General features: G+C 40.0%; 1 protein-coding gene across 1 annotated transcript in view; it reads left to right on the top strand.

Moving 5' to 3' along the window:
* The window catches only part of Atp13a4 (ATPase 13A4), a 124541-nt gene extending 110015 nt beyond the window's left edge, over positions 1-14526 (top strand). Inside the window, exons 31-35 of the mRNA XM_077110334.1 lie at positions 3620-3791; positions 4510-4703; positions 5664-5752; positions 9229-9309; positions 14314-14526. Coding sequence (XP_076966449.1) covers positions 3620-3791; positions 4510-4703; positions 5664-5752; positions 9229-9309; positions 14314-14526 — 749 coding nt within the window. The remainder of the gene's footprint in view (positions 1-3619; positions 3792-4509; positions 4704-5663; positions 5753-9228; positions 9310-14313) is intronic.
* Positions 14527-27299: the final 12773 nt, after the last annotated feature.

Here is a 27299-nt window from a genome sequence, read left to right as displayed (position 1 = left end):
ACCTTCTCAAGGGTTTGATAGTAATCCTCTAATAATCTCTTTTTCCATTTTCATCAACGTTTCTCTGATCTACTGCATCATTCATGAATTTGAATTCTGGGTTGTGGTGTTTTTTGGTGGAAGGCAGTGGCCCCTGAGCCATATCCCCAGTGGCCACCGGCCTTCCCCCACCCTTTCTTTCTTTCTCTCTCCCCACCCCTTTCTCATCTCTTTTTCTCTTTCTCTCTCCCCCCCCCCCCACCCCTCTACCTCTCTGAAGCTATTTAAGATGGAATTTTTTCCTAATTTCTTTTGGAATTTTTCGTTGGAGATGTATAGAGACACACTGCTTTTTATGTACTGATTTTATACCCAAAAACATTGCTAAAATTCTTTTATTTACTCTAGTAGTTTCCATGTATATTTTTTGGAATTTTCAATATATAGGATTTGTCATTTGCAAATATAGTTTTGTTTCTTTTCAATTTAGATGATCTCATTTATTTATTTGTCTAATTTCTCTGAGTTGAACTTTCAGTACATTGTTGGATGGAAGTGTTGAAAGTGGACATCCTTGTCTTGTTTGTGATCTTAGGGAAGAATTTCAGTCTATCATCTTTGACTATCATGCTAGATGTAGGTTTTTCATTACATGATATACAACCATGGAGATTATAGGTAACATCCTAAATTTATGATAATCTAGCTTGAATTAGTTGTTTAACATACAAAATCTCTGCCTTTTTCTAGCTGTCTTCCTCTTTTATGTTGTTCATGTTACAAATTACATCTTTATCTGTTATAATAGATATATAATCACTTTTATTCATGTCTTTTAAATAATGTAGGAATAAAAGGTGGAATATAAGCCAATATTACAGCAATATCCATTTTTATATTGCTGTTATGGTTACCTTTGCTGGAGATGGCTATTTTTTCATACACATTTGAGTTACTGTCTAAAGTCCCTTCATTTCAATTTGAGCCCATTAGCATTTCTTTCTAGGTAAGTTTAGTAATAAGAAACCAATTTAGTTTTTGTTTATATGAGAATATATTAATTTCTCCCTCATTTTTGAAAGATAAGTTTTCCAGATATGGAATTCTTGGTCAACAGGGATTTTTTTCTTTCATCATTAAATATAATATTCTGTTGACTTCTGGCCTAAATGCTTTCTAATGAGAAGCTAGTAATTAATCTTACTAAAGATCCTTTGTGAATGATGAGAAATTCTTTCCTTATCTTTGACTTTTTACAGTTTAATTTTAAATTTTAGTGTGACTCTTTGGGTCTAACCTATTATAATTCTTTGAGCTTATAGAAAGTGCAGATTGATGACTTATCAAAGCTTTCAAGTTTTCTGCATTATTTCTTCAAATATTCTTTCTGCCTCTGTCTTCTCCTTCTGAGACTCCCACAGTGTGTGCTATGTTAGTCTAGTTGACCTTGATCTACATGTTTTTTGGACTCTGTTCACTTCTTCTTTATTCTTTTTTCTTTTCTGTCCTCCAAACAGAACAATCAATTCAAACAGAATCAATTCAACTGCTCTGTCTTCAAGATCACTAATTTTTCTCTTCTGCCTGTCCAAATTGGCCATTGAACCCATGAAATGAATTTTTCACTAATTGTACTTTTCAACTCTAGGAATTCTTTTGGCTCCTTTTAATAATTTCTATATCTTTATTAATAGACATTCTCATTTTATTTACATATAGTTTTCCTGATTTTATTTATTTGTTTCTCCATCATTTCTTTTTGTTCTTTGAGACATATTTAAGACAGTTGTTGTATTGTGTTTGTCTAAGCTGGGTGGTGGCATACGCCTATAATCCCAGCAACTTGGAAGGCTGAAGCTGGAGGATGTCAAGTTGAAGTCAGCATCAGCAACTCTGCAAAGCCCTAAGCAACTTAGCAAGACCCTATCTCAAAGTGAAAAAGGGTTGGGGATGTAGCTCAGTGGTAAAGCACCCCTGGATTCAATCCCTAGTACCTAATAATAATAAAGTTTTTGCCTCATAGGTCTAATATATGTGTTTCTTCACATACATTGAGTGATGATTTCCCTCAATCTATTTTGTTCTTTGAATAATATTAGAAAGCAGATTTTCCTCACTCCCTAGGGCTTGATATTCTTTGGTTTTGCTATCTGTTGAAAGTTGTAATAGTTCATTTATTTAGTGACTTTCCTAAACTATTTCTGTGAAGACAATATCAGGTGTCATGTGTAGCCACCAAAATCTTTGTTCCTTTAGCTTTTGTTTAGCTAGTATTTTGATAGATTTTTCCTTGACCTCTAGGAGTTAAGGAAAAATTAACTGTTTTTAACAAAAACACATTTCCTGGCTTTTTCATATTGGTTTTGTGCTGGGGTGCTTATTCATCATGTAGCCAGGTTTGCACTGCGTCCAGAGTTCATGGAGAGCTGAATGTCTAGTGTCTTCTCTGAGCATGCCCCTTATCCTTGATACGTGACTTTCTATATTTTGTGATACATTCAAATACTTTTGGGGGGCACTTATAAATGCCCTGGTTTCTCAAAGAAAGTTTTCTTAGCCCTTCCTCCCTGTTTTAAGTGAGCATTGTATATTTCAGCTGTAATCTTTTGCTCCAGGCAATTCTGGATTGTTAGTTTATAGTGTTTCCAAGCAATGTATCCTTCTTTTTGCCTGAGTTCCTCACTAGGTGAAATGGAGGTGAGTGCCTTGCATCAATGTATTCTTCAGGTAGCTCCCAGACAGGTAGAACAGACATACATAAGAATTTGGGAAGAAGTCTGCTGTGCCCCCTCTGTAACCAGGGACCAGAGAACCACATTGAGGACCCAGGGTTAGTTAGTATCTTCAGATGGCCCCTGAGCTGATGAGGGAATGAGGCACCTGCAAGAAAAAAAAAATGCCACAAAATTGCCTCACTATTTTAAAGTTGCCTTTTTCTTAATTCATTGGTGTTTGCCTTATTGCTATAAATTTATTGCTTTTCAGAGTTCTGGCAAAGTTGGTTCTGAAAGTTTCTAAGTTATTATTTTGTTTTTCTGGAAAGATGGGAGCTTGGAGCTGCCTACTCCAACATTTTGCTGGTATCATTCCTCATTTGTTGTAAATATTTTGGAACATTACTTATAGTCACTGTGTGTTGCTCCATTGCATAGATGTACCACAATTTATTGTAGATGTTATTGTGATGAACCTCTTTCCACATTTTTTTAAAAAATTATTTTCTTTTAATATAGAATGAATTTCCAGAAGTGGAGTAAGTCTGTTAAAAGTCATGAACATTTTCCTATCTTTTCTTATTTATTGCCAAATGGTTCTGCAAAACTTTGGCATCAATTTGTGTTCCCACAAGCACTTCCTGAGAAGGTGTACTTCATCACTCCCTTACCTATAATTTAATACATAGCCTTTGCCTACTTAATAGGCAAAACAATGTCATCTTGCTCTTTTAAGAATTTCTCGTCTGACTTGAATTTGAATCCATTCATTGCTTTGTTCCCTCAGTTTGTGAGGGAACACACACTTGTCGTTCAATTTGTTCATTTCCTCACATGTGTGGGCCAAAGGAGTCACTCCATCCTTCTCATCAAGAATACAACATTCTCCTGTGCTCATAAGTATAAAACTTGGCTTTATTTTGTAGTGAATCTGAACGGTGCCTACCCCAAGCTGGTGCCCTTCAGACCTGCGGGACGGCTGATCTCCCCACCTCTGCTGCTTTCTGTCATTCTCAACATTCTTCTCAGCCTGGCCATGCATATTGTTGGCTTCATCCTGGTTCAGAAACAGCCTTGGTATTCTATGGAATTGCACAGGTATGATCACAGCCTCAATTCCAGCTTCTTACATTCTAATTTCTGTCAAACATAATCTGACCAATATGAAAGGAAGCGAATGAGTTTTCAACCTGCCAATGATCTTGCTTTCCTTAAGTGCTTTGGGTAAATTTCTAGCAGTTGTTTCTTCTCTGTAGCAAAGTTTGAAGGTATCATTCATTGTCTCTTCTCTATACTGTGTGATAATACAAATATGACCATCTGGATGGCCATAGACCATAGTTTGCTCGGTCTGCCTCCGTTTAAGCTGCCCGCCATTACTTCATGTCCCAGGGAAATTATTACAATTTTTACTTTCAAAACTTTCCCTGTTCAGTGATAAATTATATGGTCAACGGACTTATAAATGTTCAGAGATCTTAAGCCACTCAAGGAAGAATCATGACTTGCTCATCTCTTTCCTGTGTACTTTTAATCTACACAGTGGGTGCACAATTTGATGAATAAATAGCCAGTTGAATCTATCATCTATTGATTGATCAATCTATCTAACCATCCATCCATCAAGCAATCCATCCTTCCAACATGTAGGTCTATCATTGTGAGTTTATTTCTTCTAATTATTTAACCAAGCATAAGTAATTATAGAAGTGCTGAGAGCCTGCTCTGGACATTGTCTGGCATGGAGTCTCATGGATTACAAGTACTTCATAGGGCTTGTCACCTTACTTCATTATCTGTTTTTGTTCTCTTTCAGTGCCTGCACAGCACAAAATCAAAGCATCTCAAAGTTAAACATTTCTCCAACTGTTCCTGAAAAAGTTGGAAGTAATAGTGCCTTTACAAGTTTTGAGAACACTACTATATGGTTCTTGGGAACAATCAACTGTATCATTGTGGCTTTTATATTCTCTAAAGGAAAACCATTCAGGCAGCCCACCTATACAAACTGTGAGTAAAGTTGTATGGGATCAGAGGTGAAGGGTCATAAGAGAGAATAGAAATGCTCAGGCCACACAAGAAACAGCTAAGTGGACTCACCTTGTGTCTCCTAAATCCCACTCTAGAGCTCTGTAAAGTACCGTGTGGAGCCTCACCCCTGGGGTTCTTGCTCCTTACTTTGGGAAGATTGATTTATTTCCTTACTTGTCAGAATTCATTCTGGTAGATAAGAAGAGGGGTCAGTTGGAACCAGTCTTCTGTCATGGAGATAGTGGTCAGAACACTATTTTGTGGTGTTGGGTTGGAGAAACCTGTAAAGAGGATTGAGGAGGCTCTCTGCTGAAATACCTCTTGTCTTCTTACATTTGAGTAGAGGAGGTATGTCAGGAGGGGCGGTGGGTTACTGTTTAGTCTCTGGGTCATTAATATGTAGATAAGCCCTTCCCCTCCAACGGGGGAGATTGAGAAGCACAAGTTGAATCAGTATCCTTATAGAAACATATTTATTCAAGGAAAATTATTTTGTCTTTTTCTTTCTTAGGATGAGGAATCAGTGAATGCTGACCTCTATATAATTGCAATTTAAAAATATTTTTATTTACAGCCCTGCTTTCCTTTCAGGAAAAAAATCAAGACAGATGAGTTGTATTATAGAGAGCCAGATACTTGAATGTCTTCACAGCATTTATTGAAAATGTATTTTGTCAATGTTCTATCTCTAGATATTTACCATTTTTATTAATTGAAACTTATAATATGCATGTGGAAATTACCACTTGCCTCAGGGACATGCTTGAAAATTACAGATGTGAGTCCCATTGCATAGCAATGAGTGCTTGCCATCTATTATGCGGTGTTTGATGTAGAAATCAAGTAAATTTAATGCTAATCTAGAGTATGTCTGTCAATAAATGTGACACTTCATACTCTGATTTCTCAAAATGATAGCTTGTGTTCTTATTTCCTCAGATATATTTGTCCTTGTGCTGATTATACAGCTGTGCGTGTGTATATTCATTCTATTTGCTGATATTCCAGAATTGTATAGAAGTTTGGATGTAAGTCTTATCTCTGGGGATATGATGATGTTTTACAGTTTTGTTACACCCTGACTTTAAAAATCAGGTCGCAATTGCAATTGACATGGAGTTTTGTTTTATTTGTCTTTCTTAGACATACATGATAATAGAGTGTATTATACATACATGGAGTGTAACTTATTTTATTAGGATCTTATTCTTGCGGTTGCACATAATTGACATGGATTCTTAACACCAATTATAAATTTTGGAATGGCAGAGTTTTAAAATGCTGAATTTAAACCTACTTTTAAATTTAAGCTGATCAGGAAAAATAATTCTATCTAGTCTGGATTTCCTGAGAATAAAGGCAGCCTTTGAAAAGTATTGATAATTTTTCTTTTAAAAGATCCCTTGTAAGAGTGGAATAAATCTATTTATACATTTTCTCTCAAATATGTAAGAGAATTTTCTTCTAAGTGCTTCTGTTTTAAAGCTGTTTAAAACAGTTTGCCTGCAACATTTTTTAGGTTGATTCTCAAATCTGTATTTACATTTCCCCCTCTTTAAAAACACATTTTTCTGCATGTTCACACTTAATGTATGAAAATTTACTCAAAGAGCCCAATTCTATCTCATGTACTCTCTTGCATTTTATAATATTGGGAAACCTTTGAAACCCTAAGAGATACCACACTTTTACCTACTCAAACAAGGGAAGAGCAAGTATTTTGATTCCTCCAGTCTATTCCACTTTTGAATTCAGATGTAATCATTGCTAAATGTTCTTTACATCAGTAAATACACTCAGAAGTGCTGGATAAAGGAACTGAGTTTTTAAACATAGTGTGGTGTATATTTTAACCTAGTGCTTTGCTTGCCTCTCTGTGTCGAAGACTAGTTTTAACAGGGCCAATATCATATCCTTTTAGTTATTGTATTACCAGTGCCTTATTCAGCGAAAAGCACAAAATGACGAAGGAATGACTAACTGATCAGCATATATTAGGTTGCTAAATTCAGACAAGCACTTTGGACATACAGTGCATGCAAAACCAGCACACCTTCATGAGCTCATGGTAACTTTGACATACTAACAAAATATTTATCTTAGTTTCTTCATCTTTATAATTGTGTTATTTTGGTTAGCAGTGTTACCATTGTTAAATGTCTTCATTAACTAGAATAACAGCTTGTAGAAATACATAGACTTTATCCATAAGCTAACCTTCCGAATCCTGCAGAAGTTACGGCTTAGCCATGTTGGTTTAAGCACACTCTTAAGTATAGGAAGACACCCAGAAAGACTGGACACCTGCTGTAACAAAGCCAGGAACCTATTTGGTTGGAGGGAACCTATGTGGAGTCATCGCCAGCCTGACCAGAGGATCCCTCCAAGAATTATTGTTCACTTTGAAAATAATTATGTTTCTTTTTATTGCTTAAACATATGAGTCCATTAAAGAAGATTTAGAATATGCAGGCAAGGAGAATTATATTATTCACTATATCCTTCTATCATTCAAAATTCATGTATTATAAATGTGCGTTGACTAATTTATGAAATTTATTTTATCTTAAATGGAATCATACTGTTTTGAAACCTAGATACTGCTCTTTTTTTAAAAAAATAATTTTTTTAAATAGGGAGTACATTCACATGGTTTAAAATTAAAAAATTACAATATAGTGAAATCTCTCTCCCATCCTACCTCCCCTCTGGTGGCAACCAATGACCAATTTATGTTATATAACTTCACACTTATTTTATACATATGTACAGAAGTATATGTATATATTTCTTATGTGCATATCATCTACGTTTTTACATAAATAATAGCAAACTATTATATTTATTCATTATTCTGAGATGTAGATATCAAGGTGGGGGGAGTGATTATTGTAAGAGATTTATTTATTGGAGGAGCTGCCTGTGGGGGAAAGAGTAGGAAGCCAGGGGAGGTGGGGAGAGGCATCATCCTGCTCTGTGGGCCTGACCTTGTGAAGGAGAGATGGAAGGATGGAGGCTGCCTGAGCAGACTGAGCCTGCAGTGCAGTTCCAAGGAAGTGGAGCCAAAATAGCCTGTCAGGAGTATCTGGAATCTCACAGGATCAAGTCTCATGAGGATCTATGTCATCCACTTTTATGGGCCATGAGCAGCCCATGAGAAATATGGTTTTCAGGTGGATGTGGTGTTGCATTCTGAGCATACTAGTTGGGGCATCCATTATTTATTTTTCTAACTGCAGGAGATCTGAATAGAACATCTTCATAGCTGCTATGACTTACACCTCACTTCTTTCATGCCACTGTGTATTTTGGTAATTGTTTCATACCAGGACATGAATCCTCATTACATTTTCTGACAACATAATATTATTTTATAGACATACACACACACACACACACACACACACACACACACACACACATATATATATATATATATATATATATATATATATATATTGTATTTTATTATATGGCACATGTTAGACATATACCATAATTTATATGTAGTCCCCCATTAATCGACATTTAGATGATTTCCAATTTTTCACTATTGCAAACAAAGATACAATAACATAACATTGCACATATATAATTTCACCCATTGTACAAGGATATCTCTGGGATAAATTCCTAGAAATGGATTTTAATTTTTAATTCTGAGAGCTCTGTTCTCTATAGAGCTGCATCAGCTTTTACCCCCACCAGTGTCTGAGGCAAGGTTCAGGACTGCTGGGTATACCAGAGAGCACTTGGCTTTTTTCATTCATTCTTCATCCTTCCACCCACTCATCCATCCATTTATCAGTTAATTCATTCATTCAGCACACATCCATATATGTCAGGCACAGTGTGGGAAGGAGTTAGGGAAGACACTGAAAAAGTGTGTAAAGAGACAGGTAGTGATAATCTTGACTTCAGCTCCAATTGCTCCTTTGTCAAGTTCCCTTTGAGGACACAGCCCATGCAGCTGCAGGCACAGGTCTTTAGGCTGAAGCCCCAGCCCAGTGCTCAAAAGCAGGATTCGACTAAGGAGAGATGGCACCAGAGGGAAGAGGATAATGCTGTCCAAGGTGGAGGTGTGACATAAGTACCTGCCGCTTGGGAGTACAGCCCTGTTCCTGTGTTCCCTCTTAAAAACAAAACAAAGCAGGCAGAAAAAAAAAGTTTTGATTATTATCTATTTTTATTGCCAACTGAGCAAAGTTATTTTAGGTAATTTATACATTACAGAGAAAAGAAAGAAGAATAAAACAATCATCATCATCATTAAATTGTTGGAATCATTGAATACAAGCCTTCCACACTTTTTCTATGTATATATGCACATAAATTCTTTATATGTGTGTATGTAATACTCATACCTACATACACACATAAGTTGGTATACACATATTACTTATGTGGTTTGTAACCTGTGAAAACATACATGGTGAATGTGAAGACTTTTCAGGTGAAAATGTATTTGTTCTTAGACTAACTGTGCTTCATCACTCCCTGCCAGCTGCTCTGCACACCTGTCCTGTGGAGGGTCTACATCCTCATCATGCTCATCTCCAATTTTTTTGTGTCCCTTATTGTGGAGGTAAGTGCCCTCATGGCCTGATAATCACTGTGTGTGTGTGTGTGTGTGTGTGTGTGTGTGTGTGTGTGTGCATGTGTGCGCAGACTCGTGTGCACTCTTCATTTCCCCACTCACCTCTTTTGTCCCCCCTGTCAACCACTAATCTCCGTTTTGTCTCTATGGGTTTGTCTGTTCTGGACATTTCACATAAACGAAATCATCCAGTATGCTGCTTTTTGTATCTGGCTTCTTTCACTTAATGGCTTGTATCAGTTTTACTTTACAGATAGGAAATGAGATGCAGAGTCATCTTTTCCAGCTTTTATTCTGCAGCTTCCATTTGCCCCTTGTCCTCACTGAAATGAACTGAGGATCCCCTTTTTATTTCTACATAGTTCAGTATCTCTTCCTTTAGGGCTGTTAGATAGAACTCCCTTCTTTAAAGCTTGCTGTTGGACAGGGGGTGCCTCCTAAAATGTGTCCACGAAGAAGTGAGATAAAGGATTCCACCTGTCTCTATTCATTCTCCAAATTATAAAACTAGATTGTCCCAACAAATCAGGTATTCATCATTATGAACACCTTTCAGCCTGACTTCCCTGGGGTGTTGTAAAGGTAGGAGCTCAATAAACCTTCCTTAGCATGCAAAGTCTGCAGAGTGGCTGGTGGCAGAATAGGGCATTGAATCAGAGCATCAGAGCTTCTCCCTATATGCTAAAACAGAGTTTCTCAAACTTGAGTGTGCACCCAGAACACCTGGAAGGCTTGGCAAACCCCCAGGCTGTCTGATTCAGTAGGTCTAGAGTAGGCGTAAACATTAGTGTTTGTATTTCTGACAGGCTGCCAGGTGCTTCTGATGTGGCCTGACCACAGTTTAAGAAGCATTATGCTATATCCTGTGGTCTCCAAAGCAACCAAATTAAGACGAGAGAACAAACCCCATGGGTATCCTCAAACTGAGTTATAGAAGGATGGTCCTTGCTCTTTAAAGGAAAATCTTGTGTGTATATCTTGTCCTTATCCATGCTCACAGGGTTTCCTCCGTCTGGCATATGTTTCCCCAAGTTTGCACACTAAAGCTCTATTTCATCCTCTATGACACAATTGAAGTACCACCCTCCTCATGAATCTTTCCTGATCTCTGAATCTGTTAGAAAAACAATAAAATTCAAATAATGGTAGCTTGAACAATAAAGATATTTATTGACTTAACAAGAAGGGTGGAGGTAGGTGGCTCCAGGACTTGGTATGGTTAGGGATCTGCATTCTTTGATCTTTCTCTCCTACAACCTTGGATGTCACTGCCCATAGAGCTCCCACAGAGTTGTATGATGTGTCTGTTTTCATCGTGGAAGGAGAGGCACCAGCAAGCTTTTTATCACTCAAATCCGAATTTTTTAAATCAGTCAATAAAAGTTTTCTGCAGCCCATCAGCAGACTTCATGTGGGCATCATTGGTTAGAAGTGCATCATTGTCCTGACTAGAAAAGGATTCTGGGAAAGGTACTCTGCGCCAAAAAAATTAGACATATTGCCTCAGACCTTTTATTTTCCCTTTCTTTCTTTCTTTCTTTCTTTCTTTCTTTCTTCCTTCCTTCCTTCCTTCCTTCCTTCCTTCCTTCCTTCCTTTCTTTCTTTCTTTCTTTCTCCTCTTCCTCCTTCTCCTCCTCCTCCTCCTCCTCCTCCTCCTCCTCCTCCTCCTCCTCCTTCTTCTTCTTACTGGGGATTGAACTCAGGGCACTCTGCCACTGAACCTGAGCCACATCCCCATCCATATTTTGTATTTTATTTAGAGACAGGGTCTCATCGAGTTGCTCACCTCACTTTTGCTGAAGCTGGCTTTGAACTCACCACCCTCCTTCCTGGGCCGCTGGGATTACAGGTGTGCACCACTGTGCCCAGCCAGAGTGATTTTTGGACAGTTTTTGTTTGTTTTTTCAGGTGGGCAGGGAAGAGCTGGGAGGGAGTGGGCCATAGGATGATCAAGTGTCAACATCTCCCCTAATCTGCTTGGAAACCCTTCTCCTGTCAGCATACCTGTAGTGAACAGCTGCTCAGGGTAGTCTATCTGGGTATGAATTCTGCCTCCCAGACTTTCTTGCTGTCTGACTTGGGGCAATTTACTCCACTTCTTTGCATCTGTTTCCTCCTCTATAAAATGGAGCCAATAATAACACCTTACCTCATAGGTACTGAAGCCTGAAATGTGAATGGTGAAAAGCACATAGTAGGGATTTGAAAATATAAGCCATAATATTTACCTTATCTCTTATGCACTTACCATTTCTTACTTCGTATCTACCAATCCTTTAATCATTCCTTTCATCTTTCAATTCTTCTCACGAGTATTTGCTGACCGTGTGCCAATGTCCTCCGGCACTATGCCACACCATCTGCCAGGAAAAAAAGGACTAGTGCTATAATTGTCTGCACGTTCATTTCTTCTCTCACCTGCCCTTAGACTATGTTGGCAAGGACTCCTGTTAGTAGCTACTGCATCCAAAACTCTGCTTTATTCCAGTAGGGGCTAAATTAAAGCTTATTCAATTATTAAATGTAAGAAGCTCCCCATACCCCTAGCAAATAGAAAGGGTAAAAATTTGATGCTCATGAAAGGTAAAGTTTCTTCTTTTTTCTCATGTTGAGTGAGAAATACAGATGTGTACATGAATATTTAGTTCCCAGTAGCTGCTAAATAAAAAGCAACATTGAAGGGTAGTAGATCCCAATCCAGGTGCCTCCACTTCATCTCCAGATGCTCAGAGTTGCCTGATTTCCTTGAGGTCAGCAGGTATTCAGGGATAACCAAAACCTCTCGGGACTTTGGTGAAGGCAGTTGCAACTGAGAATTATGGATACTAAGTTTTCCTGCCTTATGTAGGTAAATGGCTCTGGGTATGTGTGTCAGAGATGCTAGGGATTCCTGGGATGAGCTGTGCCAACCATATACTGCCTGGTCAGTCTGTAGCACTGATGTTCCAGAGAGGTTTTTTAAGGGGCAGACATGAAAGATGGCTGGCCTCCTTTTACACATCCTCAGTATTGCTTGGTTTGCTGAGATCTAACTCCAACCCCAATCCTAACCCTTGTTGTAACCCTAATCTTAGAGCAGTGCAGAAAACAAACAGGTTTCAACAGGACCTTACTATTTCCCTTTCCTCCTGCTGAGAAGATGTAAGAGCTAATATGGACAGCATTAGTCACCTCCACTTTTTAAATTAGGTGTGTGTATTTGTGTGTAAATATATAGCACATGGATTACATTGTAGCCAGTCTGAAAAGCTCATGTGGTGAAGTTTATTTATTTATTTATTTATTTATTTATATTATTATTATTACTTTTTGCGGGGGGGTGGGTACCAGGGATTGAACTCAGGGGCACTCAACCACTGAGCCTCATCCCCAGCCCTATTTTGTATTTTATTTAGAGACAGGGTCTCACTGAGTTGCTTAGTGCCTTGCTTTTGCTGAGGGTGGCTTTGTTTTTTTTTTTTTTTTTTTTTTTTTTTTAAGAAACAGTGTCTTATTCAGACTTTCCTTTTTTTTTTTTTTTTTTTTTTAGCTGTGCATTTAATTTATAATGTAGAGTGACAGGCCAGATAAGCTCACAGTGCTTCAGTGTCCCTTTCCAGAGCAGCAAGGTGACAGAGGTCATCACACTTTTAGAACTGAGGAAAGCTCCAGGGGAGATGGAGAGCACTAAAGTTTCTCCATCTCTCTCTCTCTCTGTCTTTCTCCTGTGTGTGTGTGTGTGTGTGTGTGTGTGTGTGTGTGTGTGTGGTTTAATTTGAAATCCTGCTAAGTTTTCTTGGAGTTAAATTAGACTTAAAAGCTGTGAGTTGATGCTCATGTTCCTGCCTTATCCCAGCTCTACGGAGAACTATAGTTCTCTTGTTAAATGAGGACAAAACCCTGCTGTGGACAGTAGAATAACAAGTCTTGCTGGCTGAGCCCTGAGGTTTGCACGAAGCAGATGAAGGCTACGTGGGTCTTCCATAGCCTCCAGAAGATGATCTCTTTTAGAGGAAAGAGATGAGTGCCCATCTATTCTTCATTGGGTAATAAGACTTAAACAGCAAAGATGGGTGAATTTTAGGAAAGTCACTGTCTTTGGCAAAGTTCCTTGTAGAATCCCATACAGTTAACTCTTTCAACTTAGCAAAGATACATGGTGGACATAAAAATCATGTCTAATTTTATGGGACAACTTGGGTTCTCATATTTTCTCACTTCTTTCATGGTAACATCTACGATGCTCAACTTTTGTGACCAAATATGATAAAGTGGAAAATTAATACACTAACCTATTATGCACTCAACATTATAAGTTATACTGTGGTCTCTGTTCAAGGCTCAGTCTCTCATGAAATAAGATATCATCAGACCACAAGCTTCTAGAGAGTCATGTGTAGACAGGGCCACAGTGCACAGCCATTTGTTAAAGGAGTAGTTAAGAAGGGTGGGGACAGGGCGGGAGCTATGCCATGCTCAGCCCTGCATTGTAAGGAGAATTATGTATCCTAAAATCCACATAAGGAGGGGATTATTATTTCTAACCACTGAGACTTGGATAGGGTAATTAGTTTGCCCACAGAAATTGTTAGAGCTGGGACCTGAATCCAGATCTGTCCAACTCCAAGACTTGTATTCCAATTTCATCAACCTCTATTCATGACGAGGCATGATATGCCAGGGTGTACCAGAGAAATACAGACACCACATTGAATGATTTGAAATTTAATTTAGATGTGAGATTCAAAATAGATTTTATCTTTGAGGCAGGCCACTTTGGGCTTGGTTTCCAGGTCTTAGAAACTGTATGTTCTTTCAGAAAAATTACTTAAGTAGTAAAGTTTGAGAAGCCAAGACTTATCTCATGAAACCTTCTTACATTTGTTAGGGCTCAAGTTCTTTGTTAAGCTGAATCTAAGCAGCCATAACAACAGTGCCTTATTATGGTCTGTGAAGTGCTTTAGCCTCAGAGGCCCTGACCTCGGATTGTAAACAGAAACTTTTATTTTGCAGGAGGCCATTATTGAAAACCGAGCTCTGTGGATGGCAATCAAAAAATGTGTTGGCTATCAATCAAAAAGCCAGTATCGGATATGGCAGAGGAACTTGGCGAATGATTCCAGCTGGCCCCCGCTAAACCAAATCTCCTACTCTGATATGCCTGGGCGTGGCAGGGGGGTATCCTACAGCAATCCTGTGTTTGAAAGCAATGAGGAACAGCTCTGAAGGGAATGTGATAGCCAAGTGATATCACAGAGAAACAATGACAAAGTGACCTGTCTCAGTGATGTTAAAGCAGAGGGACTCTTATAATATCAACTGGAGTTTTGGGGATACCAAAATCAATATCAAATTATGGTGACAAATTAAAGTCTGTCTGAGAAAGTACTTTCTACGGAGAAGAACACAACCACCCCCTAGAAGAGTATGTTCCTCTTGGCTTTTGAAAGTATTGGAGGCATCCAGTGGGCCATGGATGGGCCAAGGATTGAAGTTGGTCAAGAGACTGGCAAACTGAGGAAAATACAGAATCTTTCTTCTTAGGATAAGTCTTCCTTTTTTTTTTTCCCTTTTTTTAAAAAAATGAGTTGAAGGGAAGTCATACTATGTATAGTTATATAGTCATAACAAGCTACAGGTCAGTTCTGAACTTTTACTTCATTGATGAAAAAACTAATCCATGGGAATCATCATGGCAGTCTTGACTATCTGATTTCCTTTCCTGTGCAGTAATTTCCCTCTGCTTCTGGGTTTCCCCTACATATTGTTCAGGATAAGTTCAGCCGAAGCTCCAATAACAACCCCCACATCTCAGTGCCTTCATATGCTGGAGCTTCTTTCTTACTCCAGGTGACTCTAGGGCAGCTATTCTGACAGTGCTGACTGATTAACCAATGGATCCCCCTGGGCTCCATGCTTCTAGTGGCAGGGAAGGAAGATACTGGAGACCACATGGGGTGCTTCACAGTCTCATCTCAAAGTCTATTCTGCTCTCGTTTCATTAGCCAGGGATTTGGCCACAGAGCTGGAAAGTGTGGTCTCTTGTGTCTGGGAACTCTTCATAGTTCTATGAGTGTGTGTGTGTGTGTGTGTGTGTGTGTGTGTGTGTGTGTGTGTTTTACTGGGGATTGCACCCAGGGCTTCATGCACTCTAAACAAGCACTCTACCATGGAGCTACACCTCCAGCCCTTAGGGAGTCTTCATAGACATGTGGCCTGTGGCCACACAGGTTCCCCCGCTTCCAAGGGCCTGGTGCTTGGTTTAATGCTCTGCTGCTTCTATGGTATAACTTTTTAAACAAAGTTGCCTCATTTTCATTTTTGCACTGGGCCCCACAAATGATGTAGCTCTCTGACTCACATTCTAGGGGAAGCAAGGAAAGTATCATCTCAAAGAGCATGAGTATTATACACTGAACTCTTCTTCTCCCAACCCTGGGAACGTCTCTGTTTTAGGAACTCCTAATCTCATGTGCTCAACTCCAAGAGTTTCCACTTCTCTGCTTCTTATTCTTGAGAAATTTTAGTCTCGTGCATTTTGCAAAATATATATCATGTAGAAGTCACCTCATAACCTTTGCATTTTCTAAGTTTAAGCCTTCAGTTTCTGGAAAACAAAAAAAAAACTTCTCTTATTTTATCACTATTACAACTTGTTCATATTGTATTAATTCAGCATAGAAAACACCCAGTTTTCTGTTAAGTCACTAGATGATATTGAATTCTAGGAGAACATTCACATACAATATTTCAAAGCAAAAGTAAAATTTCATCATGAACATGAAACCCTAAATGAGTGCTTTGAGCAGGACGTGAGTGTTCTGGTCCTAGTAGGCTTTGCTATCTATGAACAGCACCTGCAAGTGTCCCTTTCCCCAGCTGAGCTCTTGAGGATAGTTGGTAGCTCTGGGACTGTGACTACAGCTGCTTCTGGGAAAATCAGTGTCTCATAGCCATGAGGGTACCTGTGCTTCTGCTGCTGATTTTAAAGTAGGGTATGAGGAAGTCCATGTCCCAAGGCTGCATAATCATTGTCTCCTTTGGTACAGAAAGAAATGTTTCCATCTGCAAAGACAGCCTCACCACTAATATGGTGGCTCAAAACTCTTTTTTCTAAAACAGATTTTTTTTTTCATTTTCCAAAAGTAGACAGTTATAGCAGGGGCATAGAGGTAGCTCACAACCTCGTCATGACTAAGAACAGTGTGCACAGTTATTACTTTAAAAATCCCCTCACCAAGTGCTTTCCCTCTACTAACTCATTGGAATTGCACAATTCTCCAGTGACTACACAAGGAAGGGTTTATCTTTCCCAGATGAGAAAATGGAGATTTAGGTTGGTAAGAGCAGACCCAGACCTCAAACACAGATCTTCTGAGCAAGCTTTATATTGCTCCCAAATAGTTCCTAATTAGAAAGTTCTAGTAGGGCATGTGTTCAGAGTGATATCACAGTTAAGCAAAGAATGGATTTCTTATTTGCCAGGTGGAAGGAGGTTACCCTTTGCTAATAACAGGGCCTCTGTTCAAATGAATGCAGGCATCCTGCCAGGCCTGAGCCAAAGGTGTGCTAAAAACAAAACAAAACCAAAAAAAAAAAAAAAAAATGAGTATCTGTTTGTCTTTCTGAGGCTGTGAGTTGCTCTTGCCTTGGTCCTCATGTATTCTAATCTCAGCAACTGTCAATGGCTGGCAGGAAGCAGGGGTGGAGGACTCTTGTCCCCCACTAGCCACCAACCCTAAATCTTTGCCAGAGGGATTCTTCTTAAAGACTGCCTTCTTGGGACTAACTGCATCTTAGAAGCAGTAAGTGATACTGGGTAAGCGGGGAAGGAGCTGGGGAACTGCGAGAGCAGCACTCAGATACTTGATAGTTGGTCACGGAAAAGAAGGTGCTTGAGCGGGTAGAACAGGGATGAGGGGCAAAGAGCAGGTGGAAGGGCCCACAGCTAATGTGAAGACCCCAGCCCCAGCAGCCAGCTCTGAGGGAAGTGAAAACTGGGGAGCACAGGCTGTGTACCCCATAATATTGCAGGTGTTAGTGGCTAGTCCAAGACCAATTAGAGAGGGGAGTCAAGTATCAGATGGAACTCAATTACCTGCAAAACCCCTTCCACACTTGGGACACCCAGTGTCTGAGTCTTACACCATGATGTGAATCATTTGCTACAACTGTCCACACAGAATATCACATGGATACACTTGGCAGATGGGCTGGTGTGGACATACCAATTGGACAGTTATGTGCCTTGGATGGGGACTTCTGATGGGGATAAGAGCCTAGAAAAGAGGCAGAGTGAGGGCTCCTAACTGCCTGATCAACAGCTCCAGGAATATTTTCGCTGTGTGTATTTTCTTGAAAAGAGGTATGGGAAAACTTTGAGTCAAAGATCCTGGGAGAGGGCCCCAAATGTGAGTATAGAGTTACCTTCCCCAATACACTTTCCTGAGCAAGATTCGGAGAAGAAAAGGACATCATCAATGATTCAGATAATCAGAGGGGTCTCCCATGTGTTCATTCCAAGGTATCCAACGCTTGTCTGACGAGAAGCACCCTGACTTGTGCCCTCCCCACTCCACATGTGAAAGTCCGAGAGTGGAGATATGTCTTGTCCTCAGTGTTCTCATGTGCTCACAGAAATGTGCATGTACAGTAGCCGATGCGGTGATGGGAAAGTGATTATTTATTCAGAAACTTGTATTTAGTTTATGCGATAATAAATTATTCTGTACAAAAGAGACAAGTAAATCTACAATCCTATTGTCCTAAAACAACTCTCTCTTTCTGTCTCTGTCTCTGTTTCTGCCTTTCTCTGTCTCTCTCTCTCTCTCTCTCTCTCTCTCTCTGACTCTCTCTCTCTCTCTCTCTCTCTCTCTCTCTCTCTCTCTCTCCAGGGAAGTCTTTCATTCTGGCTAACAAAATCGGGATGTTCTCTTCCAGCAATGTGACTCAAAGTCACATCTTCACAAAGTTCCAGGCACTTCCTCACTCCACACAAGCTGTTATTCCTGCATTATTCACAGGGCTTTACAGTTTGCAGAATGTTTCCATACTTTTTCTCTCATTTAGGCCTCATAGCAATCTTGGAAGGAAAGCCAGGCAAGATCTGCTCTCCCCCTACATCTAATGAGATTCCAGATTCTCCAAGAGGCTCAGTAATGGCCAAGGACATGCAGCTAGTTGCAGAGGAGCTGAATGCAGACGCGGGTCCTCTATCAGCAAATTCCCTGCTGTGTTATCCTTTAATGTTGTTTTCTTCGAAATGAAAAGTTTGTAGCATTGAAAAACACGCTGGCAACAAAGCGACTATCCAATGCAATTGCCACCATGAGTATAATTTCCTTCAGAAAGAGATTTTAGTTTCTCATAGAAGTTCTCCTGAACCTGACCGTCAATCTCAGGAAAGGTCACCTCCCACGACTGAGAGTGTAACATCATAAAACCAGTGCCCTGTGAGCCTGCTCCATGTGATCAGATAAAGCTCCCTTTCTGATTGCAGCCTCCTGAAGCAGAAGCCTAAAGCCTGGCTGGAAAAGCATTCAGCCCCTGCTTTGCACAGGATGGTATAGATTCGTCTTTTGGCTTTGAACTATGTTCATTTCTGTATACATAATTAATTTAAAAGCTGCTGCCACATAGCATTCTGTCTGCCCTTTGGTTTCCATTAGATTTGTTAAAAAGACCTTCTAAAGTTGACCAATAAAATGTTTTGTTTTGTTTTTTCCAAAATTGAACAAACATAAAAATAACAACAACAGAACAAAGCTCGGCTGGAGTTGCTGAGAGGACCCAGGAGTGAGCCACCTGACCTTCCCAGACACGCCAGGCCCATTGCTCCCTTGCTTGGCCTGCTCTCTGCCTTGCAGGCTCTGGATCTGCTCCCCTCCTGCCCAGGACTGGGGCTCCTCTTTAGATTTCAGCTCAATTGCCATTTCTTTCTAGTAACCTTCCCTGAGCACTTCATCTAATGTCACCAAGCCTTTAGATTGGTTGTGTTCTCGTCATGCTTGTGCAGCCATTCAGGTGACTGAGGTTGAAAGGGAACTACTTGTTCAAGATCACTTTCTTAGAAAATTGGTGATCTGAGTCTATTGACTTCTAAATCAAGGTTCTTCATAATCCTCATCTCTAGCCAGATGCTGCTGATTCAATTAGCTAATCCACTGAGAAAAGGAATGCAGGACATTGTAGAGTCCTGTGTGCATTGAATGCAAAGCACTCCAGGAGTCATTTAGACTCTCCCAGCTCTGTTCCCTTGCTGTCTCCTCCCTCCTGGCTCCCTCTCCTGGCTGTCAACTCCATGAAAAGTCTGGTGAATCACTGCCTGTGATAAAGGCTGTACACGTGTTGACTATGGAGACTCCATTGAGCCTGAAGTCGTGGATAAGGATGGCCATACCGCAGAAAGGGCTCACTGTGTGTATTAAGCACTGCATTCGTATTAATATGCAAATCCTGAGTGGTGGCTCTGTGTGACATCAGGGAAGCTAGGTGGTTAAATGATGGCCCTGACTTTCGCAACCACAAACAGGTATGAAATGAAGAGTGCAAACTGTCCCTCCTCCGCTCAGTTCCTAAGTTGTTGGACTCTTTCTTGGTCCAACAGAATCATGCAGAATCTTGGTCATGCAGAATCTCCTCTCCTCCGGGCCCTTGATCACCATCTGACTGCTTAAAAGAGCCTCTTAACTGGTCTCCCTGGCTGAGGTCTCTCGTATCTTTCCTTCTCAAGTCTCTACGACTTCTGTTGACCAAATCTGATGATGTCATGTCCATGGTCAGACACCTTTAACAATGTAAGTTATCTGCCATACAAAGTACACATTATGTAGTAAGGAATTTAGAGCCCTTCCCTGGCCACATCTGGTCTCATTTCAGAATGAAACTTTCCAGTAAATCCAGAAAATCATATTTTCCAACTCAAAACTTCTGCTCATATGTTCTTTCTATGGGGTGTCAGTAATTCTTACTCGTTTTTCCACAATCCAAAGCCTGCCTATTTCTCAACATCCAAATAGAAAGCCACCCGGTCTGTCAAGCCAGGAGGGAGTATCCTTGCATCGGCACACCCAAGTCCTTTGGGTTTTACCTGCCATATTCAACCCTTATATTCTGGATCTGTAGTGTCTCAACTTCCTCTGCCTCCCACCCAACTTCACTTTGACTAGGAAGAACATTCTTTGAGGCAGGGGATCAAGCCTGGGTCACCTCATTGTCCTGCCTGCACCTAGCACAGAGTCATGCTTAGGGGCTCAGCAAGCAGCTGTGGCATGATGGAATAAAAAATATAATCACTGGGGTATTTCGTTGATTTGTTTGTCCTCCTTTGTTGCTGAACATCTGTTTTTCATCCAGTACAAAGAAGCTTAACTCAAACAATAGTATTGTGAATAAAAACAACCAGAAGTACAAAGTATGGTGATTACAATGTTGTGCTTAATAAGTTTGCCTGTCCATTTATCTAGTGAGAGTATGGGAGCATGGTGTGGAATCAGAAGAGAGAGGAATATGCCACAAAGACCATCTCAACATGCATGAGACACATACTTATTTGCATGAGGGTGTGAGTAGTCTCACAGGAAAATGTTCAACCAAGGAAAGAGAGTTGAGGCAAACACACACACACACACACACACACACACTTCTTTAAAAACCAGGCACTGGCTATAAGGGAATAGGGGCAAAGTTTGAGTGTAACAGAGAATGACATTTATAATTTTTTCTCATTTCACTCTACTTTTTTGGGGGGGTGGACCAGGGATTGAATTTATGGGTACTCAGCCACTGAGTCACACCCCCAGCCCTATTTTGTATTTTTATTGACTCTCACTGAATTGCTTAGTGCCTCACCATTGCTAAAGCTGGCTTTGAACTTGAGATCCTCTTGCCTCAGCCTCCCTAGCCGCTCGGATTACAGGCGTGTGCCTCTATATCCGGCTGTTTCACACTACTTTTAGGAACTTTTTCAGGGCCCACAGAAGAGAAAGCTATGATGAAAAGAGAGAGATATACGAGAAATGAGAGAGGAGAGAGAATGAGTAGGTAAAGAACACATTGGAACAACTTTAGCTAAGACAAAGACTACTGCCCTAACAGCCAGCACTGAGGCAAATGGATGTTGGTGACAGAGAGGGGGCAGGGGAAGATCTCTTCTATGTTCTGTGATCTGTAGGTCAGAGTGTAATAACAGCAGGGTCGAGGGCTACCTGATATCCCTGCCACCTGGAAATGATGTGAATGTGGGAACACAAGTGTAAGACACATATATCTGTGGCTGGTGATATTGCACAGATACATAGGTGACGTAAAGAGTCTGGCTAGATGAGAAAGGAAATGGCTAGTGGAGATGAAGAAGGGCTGAGCATGATACATGAAACAAGGTGGCCATGCACATCGACAGTTCTGAGGTCCCCAGCAACCAATCTCAGGGTTAGGCAAAGCCATAGCGGCCTTAACATGGAAGCTACAGGAATCACCTCATGGTGGTGACCCCGTGGCCCACACAGCTAACACAGCCTGTGGGGAAGGAACATGTCATAACCGGGACTCTGCAGGCTGTGTTACACATGGGAATTTCTGTGACCATCTCAGTGACTCACGAGGGTCTACAGAGCAGTGAGGCTTCTATGGTCCTGATTCTGACTACCATCTCAGATTTATGTGGCCAAGGGAATGTAGGTTATAAAGATAGGGGAAAAAAATAACCTTCCCACAGGTTAATGCCAATTTGGTGCAAGTCCACAGAGGAACACTTAGGGCGAGAATCCTCTGAGAAAGCACCTTAGAGCCCCAAGGCCACCCTGTTCCTGGTCTACTCGGGAACTGAACAAAGTACAAGGTTACGTGACTCCTCAGCTGGCTGGACACTCTTTCCTGAAAGCTGAGCCAGTTTTCTCTTGACTCACCCCAAGGTTAGCCTGAGAATTGGTTACAGGCTTTACCTAAGGAATTCAATCACGGCATATGGCCAATTGGAGATGGGTTTGATGTGGGGATAATTTTGTAGGTTTGAATCCTCCCAGAATCTAATTTGGTTTAGCTACCAAAAGCCATAATTGAGAAAGTTCAGATCTTTGTATTTTCCCACATCTCACACTAGCACTGTGGTCAGAGAAGTTCACAGGTGTCCTGGGGCATATGGGTGGCTCAGGGCAGCAGGAATTGAAAGGCACTGCCCCTGTGCAAGGGCAGAACTATTCCATGGCATAGGGGCAGCCATGCCAGCTGAAGTCCTCCAGGACCCATGTCTCTCTGCATCCCCGGGACTTTCTCTGAAGAGTCTCTTTGGGGAAGTGGTATGTGGCAATTATGAGTACAAGCTTAGGAGTTGGACAGGTCTGACTTCTAACTCAGACTTTTCTGATTTGTAAGTGGCTATTCACATGGGAATACTATTTATTCCCTCATTTGTAACTGCAAAAATCAAAGAATTAAATGTGGCACACAATCTCTTTTTTTTTTTTTTTCATCTTTCAAGTTATATGGGGAATTTCTTAAGTCTTGGATTTGCACATAGTATAGCTATTTCATATGTTGTGTAAATGAGTAAAAAGAGTAAATAAAATAATAAATAAATAAGGAATGAATGGACTGATAAATACACCAATAATTTTCAGAAATTGAATACATACAATTCTACTTTAATGAAAACATAATTATCCAAATTTTATTAGTTTTTTTAAACTTATTTTAAAGGAAACATCAAAGTTGAATATATAATGGGGTACTGTGTAATGTTTGGTACATGAATACATTGTATAATATTCAGATCAGGTTACATCCTTAACTCCAAACCTTTACACCATTTCTTAGTAGTGAACACATTCAAATTCTTCTAGCTTTTTGAAGTATGCAGTACATTGTTGTTATCTGTAGTGGATTTCTTTCCATGTTTTCATGTTGTCTTCAATTTTTTTTCATTTTTATGTTTTATTAATGTTTATAATTTGCATTGTAAATATCTTTCATCTATTTGGTTAAATTTATTCCTTAGTGTTTTTTATAGTATGATGAGATTGATTTCTTGGTTTCTGTTTCTATAATTAGTGATTGATATATAGCAATGCTACTGAATTTTGTATGTTGCCTTTATACTTAGCAACTTTGCTGAACTCGTTTATCAGTTCTAATAGGTTTTTTTTTTTTTTTTTAATCTTTGGTGGAGTTTTTGGGTTTTTCTATATAAAATATCTTGTCAGCTGCAACCAGTAACAATTTGACTTCTTTTTAATTTGAATGTCCTTTATTTATTTCTGTTAGCTAATTACTCTGGCTATGACTTTCAGCACTATGTTGAATAAAGCGGTGAAAGTGGTCATTCTTGTCTTGTTCCAGATTTTATAAAACTTTCCACTTTTCCCCTTTCAGTATGATGTTAGCTGTTGGCCTATTAATAGTGGCCATTGTAATGTTGAGGTACATTTCTTGTGTGCCCTGTTCAGCACTCTTATCCTGAATGGATGTGAACTGTACTTCTCATTTGATCATGATGAATAGCTTTTTAAAATGTGCTGTTGGGTTTGGATTGGGGATTTCTGCATCTATGTAAATCAAGGATATTGGACTTTCGTTTTTCTTTCTTTTTTGTTTTGTGTTGTGTCCTTGCCTGGTTTTGGTATCAGGGTAATGCTGGTCTCATAGAATATGTTTGTAAGAATTCATTTCTCTTTTCTTTGTTTTTGGTTTTTGAAACTAAGCGATATTGTATTAGTTCTTTAAATGTTTGGTAGAATTCAGCAGTGAAGCCATCTGGTCCTGGGCTTTCCTCTGACGGGAATCTTTTTATTATTGATTCAATGTCATTAGTCTATTCAGATTTTCTATTTTTTCTTGATTCACTCTTAGTAAGGTGCATGTGAATAGGAATTTGTCCTCTTCCAGTTAAATTCCATTTTCCGCCCAAATATTTAAAATCCCATTTTATATCTTTCTATATTATCTATCACTTAACCTTCTAATGTAGTTATTATTTTTAATTGTTTTAATTTTGTGTTTATACTACAGATATAGTTTCCATACCATTCTTACAATATTAGAGAATTCTGAATTTGTTTATATAATTATTCTGACCAGTGAATTTTACATCTTCCTGTGTTTTCTTCAGGTGCATTTAATGTCTCTTTCTTTTAGTTTGAAAACCTTTCTTTAGCATATTTTTATAGAACAGGTCTAGTGAAGGTACATTCTCTTAGCTTTTGTCTTGGAATGTCTTTTATCCCTTCTTCATTTCTAAAGAATACCTTTTCTGGTACAGTTATTCTCAGCTGACAGATTTTTTTTTTCTTTTGTCCTGTGAAAATCTTATGTCATTCTTTCCTGGCCTATAAGTTTCTGATGAGGTGATGAGGTGAACTGTCAGGAAAATTGGGAAACCCTTACATGCTATTTGTTTCTTTTCTTTTGAATCCTTGAGAATCTTCTCTTTTATTTGTAAGAGTTTGATTATAACATGTCTTGGGGTAGACTAGGTTGAGTTAATTTTAATTGGTCACATTTGACCTTCCTAGGTCAGGATATTTGTATTCTTCTCTCAGCTTGGGAAGTTTTCTGCCATGGCTCTTTGAATCAGCTTTCTGAATCTTTTGTATTCTCAAGTCCTTCTTGAACTCCTTATTTGTTCTTTCAGTGCTGTCCCAAGTTCCCATATGCTTTCTTCATTCCTTTTTATTTTTTTTTCTTTTGACTCCTCCAACTGTGTATTTTCAAAAAGCCTATAGTTGAGTTCATTAATTCTTTCTTCTGTTTAATCTATCCTGTTTTTTATAGTGTTTTTAAGTTTTTAATTCTCTGAGAGACCTCCCAGAGTGTTTACTGCTTGGTCAGTTTCTGGCACCTCATGTTGATTATTAGGTGAAGACACGGTTTTCCGAAAATTTTTGATACTTTTTGGCATGCAACATCAATTGGGCATTGAAGATGAGGTATTTTATTCCAGTCTTCCTTAACTGGTTTTGTTTGTGCCTTTTCTTCTAGAAATTCTAAGCAAACTGCTTATTTTCTCTAAGTTAATAGTCGCATCCACTACTTCAGTACTGGAGGGTACCAAGGTTCATAATTGCCAGGTATCTGCTGTTGGCATGTTTTCAATGTGTCAGTACTAGAGGTCACTCCAAGCCCAGGTTTTCCCAGATAGACTGTTGGTATATTGTTTTCAGAAAGGAACAGGCGAGTACCTTAAAAAGAGTAGTCTGTCCCCACAAGCTTCTCCCTGGTCCCAGGTTAGGACCCGATGCCTTGTCTGCAGTTACTGGTTTGTGGTCAGACACTGCAGGATTCTGCATGGCTCTGGGTAGTATCACTATAGATGGACCAGTCCAAGGCTCTGTGTCTGTCTTGTCGGCAAAAATGTTGTGAAGTTTGATCCCAAACCTACAAAGACCAGCACAACACTGAGTTAGAACAAGGCCCACGTTGCTATGGACTGCCTGTTGTTGAGGTGAACTCATGGCCCAAGATGGCAGCACCCAGTCACAGATGATATTAGCTGTCATAGAAGTCTGACTGATTGGAGCTGTGTTGTCTTTTCCAGACACTGGAGCTGTTCCAGAGGCTCTGAGTGCAGGCAGCCCTGGGAATGGGATCAGTTAGGATCTTCCCAGTGTTAGGTTTCACCAGCCCAGCACTAAGTTCCTGGGAAAAATCCTGTGCTTACTACCTACCCTGTCTTATCCCAGTAAATGGGGCCATGCATCATGATATGCTGCCCAAAGTTGGTGAGGAGAGTCCCTCTGCCATCTAGGCTGATGTTGAGTCAAGTCTGCCTGATTCTCACAGTCACAAGTACCTGCACAGTCTCAGGTGCACTAGGGCCCACACTGCAACTGGTGGCAATGTAGGTCAAAGGACAAGACTATCCCATAAGGGTACAAGGCTCTGCTTGGTGCCAGAGTTTCTAAAGCCCCATCTGTGAGTACTGGCCTGATGATAGCCATGCTGCTCAAGGCTGGAAGATGGGTGGTAGAGACTGCCCCTCAGCCACCAAAGCTGGTGCTAAGCTGGGTTGCATCTGAGTCTTACAACTGTAGGGGCCTGCACAGTCTCAGGAGGAAGGGGAGCATACCCAATCCTACTCCAAACTAGAACTGACACAGCCAAAACTCATTTGTTCCACCATTGTACAGGTCTCTTCCTGGTGCCAGAGCCAGACTAGGGGCTCTGTCTGCAAAGTCTAACCTGCCTATAAGGTCTTTAGTTTCTACTGGCACTTTATCTCACTGTTATAGGCCTGGCACTGGGCTCAGAATCAAAGCCTTGAGATAGCTATCATGCCTTGCTCCCCAGAAATTCTGCTCCCCCTTCTGCAGCCTGAGGTTGGAGGAGGAGTGGTAAAGGAATCTGATGCCTGACCTAACAAATATCTAGAGCTCAGTCGATGGTATTGGCCTGGCATCAGGGATCATGAGGCTTTGCCCAGCATCATAGCAAGCCTAGTACTGCGTTTTAATTCTAAGGCCTGGACTTATTTCTCCCTCCCCAAGCACAAGACATCTCTCTCCATGCTGACTTCTTGGAGTTGGGGGAGGGTTAACTCAAGCCAATTTTTCCTTCCTACCTCTTCAATGCTTCCTTTCATTTTTGTATACTAAAAGCAGGTATCATAGTCTCTCACCTGAGTTTCTTAGCTCTTGTGGAGATAGTTTTATACACAGTTTACTTGTTCAACCTGCGTCTGTGAGGAGAGATTGAGGGAGGATCTTAGCCGCCATCTTGTTCTGCCTCTACACAAATTATTTGTGAAGATGGTCTATTTATTCATATTTAAAGTAATATAGAGAAACTTTCCTTTGACCTTTGTTTATAGAGTCAATAACTTGCTTTTCCAAATAGTTGATTGCTTTTCTAGGCTTCCTTTTGCAGCCCTTTCCCCCATCATCTGACTATCCTGAGGAATTACTTCTTAAATTGAGCTTTCCTGGATAATATCCAAGTCCACAAGACATCCCATGAGATGCAAACACCTGTGCAAAATAGTTCAGACTTGGATCTATTTGTAGTAAATG

This window comes from Callospermophilus lateralis, chromosome 10 (assembly GCF_048772815.1).
Source record: "Callospermophilus lateralis isolate mCalLat2 chromosome 10, mCalLat2.hap1, whole genome shotgun sequence".
In the NCBI taxonomy this organism is placed as follows: Eukaryota; Metazoa; Chordata; class Mammalia; order Rodentia; family Sciuridae; genus Callospermophilus; species Callospermophilus lateralis.
This window is presented reverse-complemented; position numbering and strand designations above follow the sequence as displayed.